The 12,895-nt window shown below is 40.2% G+C and overlaps 1 protein-coding gene across 2 annotated transcripts in view; it reads right to left on the reverse strand.

The window, feature by feature from the left end:
* The window catches only part of LOC114443458 (E3 ubiquitin-protein ligase SMURF2-like), a 38,812-nt gene that overhangs the window by 6,745 nt on the left and 19,172 nt on the right, over positions 1 to 12,895 (reverse strand). Inside the window, exons 4-11 of one of the 2 annotated variants that reach the window (XM_028417510.1) lie at positions 11,266 to 11,399; positions 8,221 to 8,286; positions 7,758 to 7,842; positions 7,498 to 7,581; positions 6,293 to 6,504; positions 4,433 to 4,517; positions 3,495 to 3,653; positions 2,973 to 3,026 (exon numbers count right to left, since the gene is read on the reverse strand). In XM_028417510.1, the coding sequence (XP_028273311.1) occupies positions 2,973 to 3,026; positions 3,495 to 3,653; positions 4,433 to 4,517; positions 6,293 to 6,504; positions 7,498 to 7,581; positions 7,758 to 7,842; positions 8,221 to 8,286; positions 11,266 to 11,399 (879 nt within the window). Of the gene's footprint in view, positions 1 to 2,972; positions 3,030 to 3,494; positions 3,654 to 4,432; positions 4,518 to 6,292; positions 6,505 to 7,497; positions 7,582 to 7,757; positions 7,843 to 8,220; positions 8,287 to 11,265; positions 11,400 to 12,895 lie in introns of both variants that reach the window. The other variant, XM_028417502.1, reaches the window with a different exon arrangement.

The following is a 12,895-nucleotide window of genomic DNA, read 5'->3' on the forward strand; positions in this document are numbered from 1 at the left end:
AATGTTCCTCCCAACTGTGAAACTCCCACATCTGCACATTTCTGCATTCTCCAAAACTACAGTGCAGGAGACCAGCAGCTGTAGCTAAAATATGCTGCATTTAAAGACACTTTCTAAAAGTACAATTTTACACAACTGCTGGTAAATGATGCTTTTTGATTTCCCTGCACAATTTCAGGTAATAGAGTGCACTCATATACATACTGCAGTTTGATGAAGAGAAAGAACATTTACTCTGCTATACATGCTGTATGAGCAACTGCCATTTACAGTACTGCTATGTCAATTACTGTAAAATCTGTCAAATATTGTATAATGGGATTTTTTGTTAACTTAATAATTTGTACAATATTTATCTTTCCCAGGTTAAATAAACCACACGCAATTTGCAATAGAACATCGATGCAAATGTTGATATACATGTCATGAAGATTTACAGCTTGGTTGGGAAAATACCTGCTGATGCCCACCAAACCTAAATCCAGCGCCACCTAAAAATACCTTCTGCAAACACTGATGTAATCTCTCAGACAGTGCTGGTGCAAGGGAGGAAGCTGAGAACGTGAGAGACAGTGTGGCAGACCACAGTAATGCAGCTGTGTCTGACTGTCTGGCAATTTAAGGCCTTCATCAGCTGAGGTCAAAGGCAGCGGCGCTGTCTGAGTCACATTCAAATCAAGATGTGTGCCGGAGGATCAGAAGACTTGAGGTACAAACAGAGCTGTAATGCTGAATCTGTTTAACACATCTAATCTACCAGACAAAACACGTGCTTCAGATGAAAAACTGCAACTACTAAACAGCAAACTGAAGCAGATTTGTAAAGTGTGGCAATATCAAGGACCAGACCAATTTCTAGAAATGATGATTTTTATACAGGCTTTTTTGAAAGAGGGAAAGAGCAGCCTGAAGGGGGATGTCCCAGTAGACAGAACTGTAACAAAGTCTGCAGACTTTTTAAGTGCAACAGAATGTTCCATTATTGACATAGACTTCACTTATGTATGATAGCGATGAAAGTGGACATGAAGCTCTCTAAAGCCTATGTGCATGTAAGCTGTTTTACCACTAAGAGAGAGTACTCTGCCTCTTTCACATGTACACACAACATTCCACTGAATAAAATCACAACATTAGCAATGCAGCAATGCTACAATCTAAAGAAACACAGCTGAAGTACATGTCCTTACATGGTCCTGACCATCCAAACTCTCCATAACCATCACCTTCAATCCCTCTGAATGGAAACAGGTGAATGCACAGCTGCAGTGTAGTAGGGTGTGCATAAGTTGATAACAGACACAGGTCCTGACACTGAGCCAGCAGAGAGGCTGATCACTTTAACAGTTTTTTGGATCCGAAGCGGAAAGCAGATGATGACCGGAGGGAAGGGTTGTAAAAGACATGACAGAGGACAATAAGAAAAAGGACACAAGAGTCTGTCAGTGGTTTAACTGGTTGCGCTGGTTTCTTTTTATATAGCAGAGGGTTTAGTAGACCTGAGAGTAAAAAGGGTGAAACATGTCGTGAGTTCTTATATATCTGTAATATGTACCAAGACAATGTGACTTTCAACTCTGAGACGACATGTATACAGGGTGGTTGAAAAGTTAGTTAGTTACAGCTTTTGTTACATCAACATGCTGCTTCTTAATGTCCACAGGGCCATCTAGAATGAACTAGCAATGCTGCTGTCTACAGCACTTATAAACACCGAACAGACCGATCTTAAATGAGCAGATATTGTTTTAAGCTGCACTGTGTAAATGTAGTGCAAGTAATAAAAATCATTTCTCGAGCCCAGCTACGTGACATACAAGTGGACCATCACATGTGGAGGTCTCAAAGCCACATTAAAAACAAGATCTGCTTTATGCTCGACAGAGCACTATAATCCAAAGAAAGAAGGTCAAATAAAGAGCAGGTCCCCATTTAATAATAAAATGGCTTACGTCCATCCTTATATGTGGACAATGCTGATCAATGCATATTTTGTGGCACACATAAAAGGTGTTTATCACTAAGTTTAAGCTAAGCAAATTAGAAGTTCTGAAACTCCGTCTGGACTCCCTCAAATCTCTCCTAATAAGGAGTCAGACAAGCAGTTAATGATGCTGACTGGATAACATAGCTCAACTGCAACACACAACTAGAGCCTGTTCTGACACATATGGATACTATTTGACCAAATGACCAGATGTTGATTTCCCAAACATGTCTATTGTGCCAGCTGCTGTTATTACAACTGAACTGAACTAAACAAAGATTTAGTAGCAAAAAAAGACTTTTAAAAAAAAATTACACCTGGCAAAACCTGTGAATCACCTGATTATATGAATTCCATTTTAGAATTTGTTTTGTTTTCACATATTTTGGGTGTCAGGAGGTCCCTGTGCCTTTTACCAGCCAGTGAGTGAGGCAAGAATTATTGAACAAAAGGAATTTAACTATTTCCTCTGTTAAGTACATACACTGGCCTGTGTATGTACAGGGATAATAGGAGACCTGGTGCTACAGTACGCCAACAGCTGCAGTGACATGTGTGTAGCATTTCGCAGTGTTGTCAGCCTCATTGAGATCATCAGTGAAGACAGGTTGCTGACAGACAACACAAACATAATAAAAGAAGAGGGACTGTCAGTCCCTGAAAAGGACAACTGGCCAGTGTGTGTTGGACTTGAATGACCACATGAAAGTGATGAAAGTGACCTTAAAAATGTGCATAAATTCAAAATAACACAGTGGACATTCCACCTTTGGAAAAGTGTTACACTCAGCATGTCCTCTCATTAACTCTGTGTGCGTGTGTGTGTGCAGACTGTTGTGGTGTCAAAACATTCATCAGTCTGCTGATTGCATTGATAATATGCATGTTGCAGGCTATTTCCAAACATACATGGTCCTACAATTTATCATATGCATGCAGTTATGTTGACTGCAAATACAAATGTGTCTGTGTGCTCATGGGTTACCTGAGGTTAGTGTTTTGGCTGTCCATGGCCACACGGGAACCATTTGGACTTGGGCTGCTAGACAAAACAGGAGGGGAGAAGGGAGGCAGGAGAAAGGGACATACAAGAGAAGGTGAATGAGGATTGAAGTATTGTTAAAAACAACAGGGGATAGGATTAAAAAAAGAACAGAGAAAGAGGACAGACAGGAAAAGTATTACAGGAGAGAAGAAGACAACAAGACACACAATGAAGAAAAAAGAAACAAGAAAACAAAAAGTATAACAGCCAAGGAAATAAGCAGATGAAGCAGATACAAAAAGAAAACAAACAAACATGAAGAGGAAATGAACAAAATGATGGCAGCAGCAGTGAAAATGAGAAAGATTGGCAAAGTGATGAGGAGGGAAAAAAACACAAATATTAGGTAAAACGATAAACATGTATTTATTACATTCCACTTCTACTTAAAGTCAACATGATTATTGTATTGTTCTCAAAAACTACTGTGCTTAGAACCTGAAAAGTGACTGACACACTCACTTGAGCACAAGATGCAGGTTAGCAGACAGTCGTGGGTCAGTGAACTGCGTCGTTCGATTGTTGTGGTCGACAAAGTACACACGGCCGGTAGCAGTGTTTCTGATCTCCCAGCCTGGTGGCAGGGGGCCGAGCTCCTCACAATTTACATTGCTTAAGTCCCTGAACAAAAAATAGACACAGTTAGCAACAATAACACAACATATCTAAATTTATTCATAATACAAAGACCCAAATTCAAAAACACTGCAAACATGCTCAAGACATAACTTGCTCTTATTTCTTATATCTTCTTCTGCCACCGACATTCCTGTCAGCAGAAGGTTCTGATCTGGGACAACGCTGTAGCCTTAGGAGGTTTTGTGCTTTTGTGTGTGTGTGTCAGTGAATACATTGTCCTTACGTGAAGTGAGGACATATCACTCAGGGACAAAGCACATGCCTTGCTGCACTCATCACACATAATGGGTCATTTTAGCAACTCTATCCAAAATGACCAAACCCCTGAGGCTGCTGCTGTGAGTTGGAGGCTGTTCATCACTGAGACATGGCCAAAAATGTAACGCAATAGGGCTGTCTGTAATCTTTGGTGAATTTAGCAAAGAACTATTGAGAGTCGGTGACACAGCATGATAAAATGCAGAACCACTGGCTTGTTGTGCATAACATTAAAAATTGTTCCAAACATCGTCTTCCGAATGCACCCAGGGGTTATTTTTTGGCGTGTTCCGACTTGAGCAGGAAATCTGACTAACCAGAAAACAAAAACAGCAATGAGACAAGCTAGCATCTCTGATCCAGCACACTCAAATCCTGTTTGGTCTGGTCAGTTTGTATGTAAGGTTTTATATTAGGAGTAAAACTAGTCAACTTTGACCATTAAAATTTAACACGTTTAAGACATGTACAAGAGCAGAAACATATGAGCAGTAAGAAGTTACCTTGGTACTCGGGGGTCATGCCAGGTGCTGACTCCAGTCTGTGTATGGAGGAAGTAGACTTGACCCTGCTGAGTTGTTCTTTGCTCTAAAATACAAATAAAATAATCAGAATCTTTTTAAAAAAGCACTAAAGCAACCTTGTAACCGTTGCTGGGAGTGTTGTTTTGTAGTTTTGTCCAGATGGGTACAGGCATGAATAGTGAGTGTGTATGTTTTGGAGAAAAGGAAGCCTGTTTATAATTTATGTGACAGGCAAACTGCTGGGACACTGTTGACCTAAGAGTTTCTGAAGGTATGTGCCAATATAATCAATTAGTTCCTCTCCAGTCTGCAGTAGGCCTCTTCCAGAAGGATTGGGAAAAATAAATTGTGAGGGAAATTTATCAAAGGCTTCCATGAGTGTTTTTCCTTGCTGCATCGCAGCTTGAAAGTTCTGGATATAACCCACTTGTATTAATCTCTAAAGACAAAGGGAACAGGAAGAAAAATGTTGTCACTCAAGCAAAACCTACTGATAAATATATTGTAAACAAACCAGAAATTCAAGGACATCAAGAATAAATCTGAGCAGAATGCCACTAATTTGTAATCTGTCATAAGCTCAGTCTTTGGATCCAGCTCAGAGATGAATGAAGAGCAAATGTGTGAATGCTGGCAGAAAGTGTGCGTTTGTGTGTGTGTGTGCTGCGCGGGTGTGGTGTTCAAGTGTGTATTCACTGGCTAATCCATCAATAACCCACCCACCCCAACTTCCTACTGGCACAACTTATTTCCTATCCACATCTCCTTCTTTCTCCCGCTCATACATTCCCTCTTTCCTTCTCATTCTCTCTCACACTCTCTCACCACACCCAACCAGTGGTTCAGTGGGTTCAGCTGAGGGAGAAAGCTCTTGAGCTGTTGGGCATCAGTGACTCACTTTGTCCTGACCTCAGTGGACACAGCAGGACATTTCAAAGGAGGCACAGGTCCAATAGCACCATTCTGACTCGCTGGCATACAGCACCACACTTAAAATAATAATTTATTTTACAGACTCTGTGGGTATTGTGGGGTGCACTGTGGCTGACTGTGAGAAGTACACTTTTATATAAAAAAAAAATCGTTCCAATGTAGGAAAAAAATACTTATGTCGCTTCTCCATTATTTTCCCAATGTGATTACATGCTATAAAACCAACTTACGAATTACAGACATAAAAAAGCCAATAAGCTGAAGTGCCTTCTCAGAGCTAAACGCTGAGCTATGAAAGGCATTCCCTCCTTCTCTACATTGTGGGAATATTAGTCTGCTAAAACATTCCAACAGTGGAGGGGAGGAATGGAGAGGAGAGAATATTAACACACACCAAGTGATGATTGCAGTTGTCATGATGTGGTGTTGTGGGAAGGGGAGAGGGTGTAGTAGAGAAAGTATAAATGAGCCAAAGGATAGGAATGGAAGACAAGAAGAAAGAACGAGAAGAATATCACCATAGAAAAGAAAAAAAAAAATCACACTTTCACTGCCTCCAGTCTACAAACAACAATCATCCCATGGAGCTGTGCACCATGTCTCTGCATACCTTGCATTATTTGGAACTAGGCCTGAGAATATATACAGCGCAAAAGACTGTAGCTTACAAAGCTAGCAAATGTTGCAAAAACACACTTCTCAGTTCAGCTACTCTGGGATTTGGTATAACTAGTAGTTTTAGAACAGGTGCTGTGAGAATGTTCACATCAGTTCATTGTGGCTATAAGCATCTAATATCAGAATCACAACAACACAATTTAATATCCTAGACACAACACTTTTTCTCTGCTTATAAAGTAGTTACTACAGATTAGTGTGTGAGTTTGTCACTGCTTTGTCTCTCACCATAACCCTCTGGCAGGTCTGGCGGCGTGTGCAGGTGGGTTCGACTCATGTAGTTACGATGCCGCTGCGATCGAACCCTTCTCTCCTGGATCCGCTGCTCGCCCGGAGGGCCGCTGGCTTCTGCGCCATTAACAGGTGTCATCACTGGCGTATTTTCATCCACAACACAGCTCAGTGGACGCCCTGATGGACTGGAGTACTCTGATGCTGGTCTGGGAGGGAGCAGAAAGTGTGAAGGTTCAAACTTGGAGCTGAGTAAAATGCAATTACTTGTGGGTACAACAACCACTGTTGTGGCTGCAAAGAAAAAGTCACACAGCGTGGGACTACAGTTTGTGTGAGCATGATTGTGTGCCACTTACAGGACTTACAAAGAGATAACTGATAAGGAGACACAAACACAGACAGGGTGGCTTACTGACACTTATTGTGCGTGTGTGTATGCAGTCTGTTTGACCACTGTCTGGCTGTCCAGAGTTACTGACGCCTTGGCTATCTAAAGCCTTGGACCCTCAACCCACAGCCCTCCACACACTCTTCCCCCCTCCCTCCCTCCCATTTCCTCACTCTCTCCATGCTTATTTTTCCTATCTCTCTGCTCTTTACAGTCTTTATTAAGCGCCCTCTTGCAACAATTTCATTGACATACATTGGTTTTCTGACATTTCCTCCTCCTACACAACCCTGAACTGCTCATTCGTTCTCGCCATGACTTTTCTCAATGCCATTCAACTTAACCTGTTCCTCACCATTTCCTGTCAGTCCAAACTTGTTCCGCTATGTTCCCCAGGCGTGACTAAACATCTGTAGTAAGAGTAGGTGAGGGGGGGTGGAAGCGGTTATTTGCTTGCTCTCCTAATGGCACCACTGATATGGGTGAAGAAGGAAGGCGACAGTTGTTCGTGCTGCAACAGGGGCCAAGTGAAGCCTGGCTGCCCGACTGGCTGGCTAGATTATTTAGCTGTGTGTGTGTGTGTGTGAGAGAGAGAGAGAGCATGTTGGGGTGGAGGACTAAGGAAACTGACAGCAATTCACTCATTACCAACAGACTGTTATTGTTTGTTGAGGGGGAGTTTATTTCCCCTGAAAAGGGAAGTGAGAAAAAAATACAACTACTTATAGATCCCCACCGGCTGTTATTGTTAGGTGGATTGAGTGTGTCTGAAGTAATCATTAGATTGTGTTGTTTATTGTTATTGAAGTACCTGGTGGGTCTCTCCCATTGCGTGGTGCGTGTGATGTGGTTCAGGTACTGTATCCTTCCAGAAGCTGTCCTTCTTTCTTCCCAGCTGTTTTGTGCATATGTCATGAAGAAAAACCTCAGTAAGTTAAATGTGGCGTTTTTGAAGACACAAAATACAATGCACAGAAAAATGAAGGAATAGCTAAAATGTTAAAATTCTCTATTAGCGTTAGAGCTAACAAGACCGCTAATGTTTTAAAGAAAACCTGTGATAATACTCACCCATCGGGTAAATCATTGTCAAACAGGCGACTGCAGTCCACTACTGGTCCTCCTGTTCCGATGCGATCTCTGGACTGAAGACTTACTGCATTTAAAGACAAGGAAGATGGTACAGCAGTGATATTTTACAGATATATCTCAAACAATCTGGATAATAAAGTGTTCTACTACAAAGTATTAAAAAATATTGTTTTTTTTATTTAGATATTTACTAATCACTAAGATAACAAAAAGTTGTGTTGTGTATATTTTCCATTTTGTTACCAATTTACATTCTTATACCTCAGTGTCTAATACATCACCATCAATGTTTCAGAAACACAGAGCTGACAAGCTGAAATGAGAGCTATAGGAGATGATGCCAAGTGATCATCCTCAGTTGTAAATGAAATACTGTGGTATGGTTTCATGCACACAGGTTTACCCACATATACACATACATATTGTGTGAACAGTTTCATACCTACTATCTGTCCTCTCACAGTATCATTGTCATTGGGGCCAAGCTTATTCAGATCCAGTCTCTGATCTGCAAACAACCAACAATATAACTGTTGATATCATCTGCCCACATTTATAACTTAAGAATTCACATGAGTTACTTAGCATTCAGACCAAAAAACACATGCAACAATATGCCATCATGAGGAAAGGATTGGTGAATGTGAAGGTTAAACGGATACAACAGGTTGTTATATACACACACACACACACACACTACCGTCCAAAACTTTGGGGTCACCCAAGCCAGTTTTGTAGCTTCTCTGAAGGGTTTTCTAATCGTCAATTAGTCTTTCAACACGATTAGCTACCACAATGTACCATTACAACACAGGAGTGATGGTTGCTGGATGTAGATATTCCATTAAAAATCAGCAGTTACATTATATACATTATATTATACTGTATGTATGTATATATATATATATATATATATATATATATATACATATATACATATATAACACATATATATAACACATATATTACATGTTGTCTTCACAGCACATCTTCTTGGGTCTAGATAAGCAGGAACTTACTGTCTGTTCAACAAAGGGCAGCTAGCCAAACACAGGCAGCAAAGAAACATGATCCAAGACTGAACAAGATCCAGACACAGATACACTTAGTACACACACACAAACACGCACACACACACTATCACTCTCTTTGGCTGTCTCTCGCTCTCACACACACTCTCTCACCCAGAGATATTGATACTTAATGCCAACACTAAAACTATAAGCTTTGTGTGTCTGTGCATATGCAAAGACTGAATGATATATCATTTTTCTTCATGAGAGATTGTGCGAATGTGTTTGTGTGTGTGCATCTGTTCCGGATACGTGTCTAGACTAAACAGGGATGGTCTAAGCCTTACATGGCCAGAATAGTAAGCAGATTTTTCACTTAAACAAGAGGAGGGAAACTGAGAGACAGAACATTTACAGACCTTTAACCACAAGCTCTCGGTGCAACATTCAATTCCTCAGAGCTATAAAACTGTGCTGCAGCAGACTAAACTACAAAAATGTGTTTTAATTTGCACATGCAGGCCAACATGCTGACCCACAAGAAATGAGTGTGTTTAGGGGCTGCTTCATATGGTGCATGCACATTTGTCTCAGCATGTTTTGATATGCTTGGATAAATATGTTAAAAAAACTAAAACAGCAGCATCATAATCAGCAAATCAGCAACCATAATTAGCCATTAGATCAACAAATGAAAATAAAACTGCAAGGATGAAAACATGTGTAGTAAACCAAGTCATCTTGAAAACTGGTGGTGTGTGTTTGTGGGTACAGAAATGAGGCAGACGACTTAGAGGTTTGTGTCTGTGATGCTATAGCAGGAAACAGAGACAGACAGACTTCTAGCAAACTACACAACTATGTTAGATACCTCTTTTGCAAGACTGTGCAAGAGTGTGTGTGGTGGGAGAGAAATGGTTCCAAGTTTGTACTAGATGACATGTGGTATGTGTATGAATCTGACTCCGAGAAAGCAAGGCAATTCCAGTAAAGTTTTTTTGTGTCATATGTTTGTACTTGTGTGTGTGTGCACATCTTGGTTAGACCACAGACTGGGCACTATTCATGTCTCTGCAGTATACAGGACAGGGACAAATGTATATTGTGAGGGCTGCTATCTTGTTATATGTCACATCTCCCTGTCCACTTCATGTGGCTGAAATAAAGTATAATTTCGGCCATGTTGGCTGTATAGTAAGTGGCAGGTCTGGAGCCTAACTGTAGACTATGCTGTCTGTTTCTGGAAGCATTGGATATATATAAGAGCAAGTCCCCTGTCACTCAGTAAGGTAGAAACATAGATCTGGGCTTTAATGGTTGTCAGGGTCTCTTTAGTGGCAACAGCTACACTGTTAAGGTTTTTAGTGGATCACAAGTTAAGCCTTATCGGCTAAATATACCATTTAGGAGCATTATAAATGGGTGCTAGAAAATATTCTACTGAAGTAAAGTATTCAAGATGACATACATGCATCCAAAAAACAATTATTTTCAGGCAGACTGCTCTTGAAGTGGTGCATGACTGTGTACAATGGATTACTAGAAATAAATATAAGGCTGGAGAACATAAAAGAAAGGAAGAAAATATAACTTGTGGTCTGGTACATGTCTGACAGTGTGTGTTAAAGACAGGTCAGGAAGACAAATTGAAGAAAAAAATGCAGAAACTCTTGAGTGGTGTGATTATTTCAAGGAAAAGCCTCCTAATACATTGAGTATTTGTGTTTCCATTGTGGTATAGATTGCATCACGTATGACAAATGAATACATTATTTTTTTCTCGTTCTGCTGTTTCAGGTGCTGCTGTATCATTTTCAGCTAGTTGTTAAAAATGTGATATGTTGTCTTCTGTTAGCCCACAAAAAGGTCCTACAGGAAGAAGTTCCCTGGGTGATGGTAAAGGCCATCTTAAAACAGCAGCCCAGCACTTCAAATGGGAAAACACCGGATGGGTATCATGCATGCCTGTCAATCAACAGTATCTCTTCCTTTTTTTGACAGAAAACAGTGTTGGACAAGAAATTGTGGTAATTAATATAGTTGTATGTGCTTGATGTTTATAGGAGTCAGTATCTGTGATATCTGTTGCCCAAGGAGAAAGCCAATGTCAATGAATAATGGGCACTGAACCAGCAGCAAATCATGAACTGGGACATGCTACGCACATAGATGCAGACTCACTTGTTGCAATCGGACAAAGGCACAAGAAAGACAATCACCATGGTTTGTGGATTGCCTCTTTAATTAGGAACACTTGGTAGACATCTGTCTATGTGTGATGAGCTGAGAGCATGTAAGGAGAAAGGTTAATAGGGCTCAGCTAACTGTTGCTCAGTTATTCATTTATTCCCCATTACCCCTCGCTAACAAGCCTGACTGGTACCTGAGGTCATGGTGAGCAAGCAGCAAGAGACAGAACAACGCTGGCCTGTCAGTAAATACTCAGAGACAAACAAACACAAAGAGGTACTTACAGCCCGTGTCTTTGAGTCTGTTGATGGCGTTGGACAGGAGGCGAACACAGCCAAGGAAACCTGCGCCCTGCTTTTTGTGGATCTTTTTGTGGTTCCACACGCTGATAGTTATGGAATCTGCCTTTCCAATGTATCTGACAAGGGAACAGAGAAATTGGACAGGTCAGAAGAAAGAAAGATGAAGTGGTGACAATGTAGTTTTAAACAAATACACTGCCGTGAATACATGAAACCATTTCTTCCTGATTGTCAGAGAGTACTGCATGCTTCGTTTGTAATGCGCACTGTGTAACGAGGCAGATTAGTGCATGTTCATGCACAGAATTAGCACAGCTGAGGTCAGTCTAGCCGTGGTTGAGGAATAGAGGAAGTCCCCGTGATGTGCTCGATTGCCGTCTGAGGCCCAGACAGCGCTTACAGTAAACACACATTTCACACAAAATTCAAATGCACAATCACCAGTTCACAGAAACACATGTAATTACAGTCTAGCTGGCAGCTCTGATGCCAAGCTGTATTATCAAGCTGTATGTCAGTAGGGTTTTCCTGCTGAGCACACTAAAAAATATAGCTCAGGTATGTGAGCGAAACAATGGATGTTGGCAAACTGCTGGAATAGCATTAAATTATAACCAGTTAGATCTCATTATATGCCACTTGTGCTTTATTGCATTTGTTGATTATGATCCCTATTTGACACTATGATGACAAGAGGATGGAACATATATTGATGAGAGCTCCATTGTTTCTCTAATAAAAGATACATTGATTATAAAGTCTAGTGATCAAGGAATGGACACAGTATGGAAATACCAAAAAGTAAATATTCTAATATTTGAAAGCTAGCTGTAGCTGAATAGTTGGTATTTTAATGCATAAACAGCGCTTGCACACTTGAACTGTACATATATTTTATAAATCTATTTGCTTGTAAACAAATTCATATATACATGGAGTGAATGGAGTGAGTAAACCCACAGTACTGATCAATAACTGAACTGAATGAAAGGCAGATAAATATACAAACTGTATTTAAACCCAGTTTACTTAACCAATAAAAGAACTGTACTTCAAAATAACTTCTAAAGGCTACAACAGTACTCACTGTATGACCATCTGAAATCTGTCTGCATCACTTATCTGTGATGCCTCAAGGAAAAGTGTCTTTCTGCTTTTCCCTGCTAACATCTTGCTTTTAACTCTAATAAAAACAAATCTATTTCTAGACCTGGCTTTGTAAAGCTATCAGAGGAAATACTCTCTATTCTCTCCTTCCAACAATTTTTAAACTCTCATGTATTCAGTCAACAATTGTTTCTCAGTATTATATGACACCGCTCATTTGTGTGCAACTACATAATCAAAGTCAAGTTAAGCACACTCTGCATAAATGACTAACTAATCCATGTTTTTTCTTGCTATTATAAATAATTTTATGTGCTAGACTATAATATCTGAGGCACATGCGAGAAGAAGATAACGATCCAAGGTTTTGCATAACAACATAATGACTACTAACAGTACAGAGGTTAAATCTAAGAATTTACACATAATAGAAAGGTATGTCAAATACGGTTTTGTGTGTAGTTGAGATCCCTTTTGGCAGATAATTTAAAAACTGCTGTATTTT

This window comes from Parambassis ranga, chromosome 1, assembly GCF_900634625.1.
Source record: "Parambassis ranga chromosome 1, fParRan2.1, whole genome shotgun sequence".
Taxonomy (NCBI): Eukaryota; Metazoa; Chordata; class Actinopteri; family Ambassidae; genus Parambassis; species Parambassis ranga.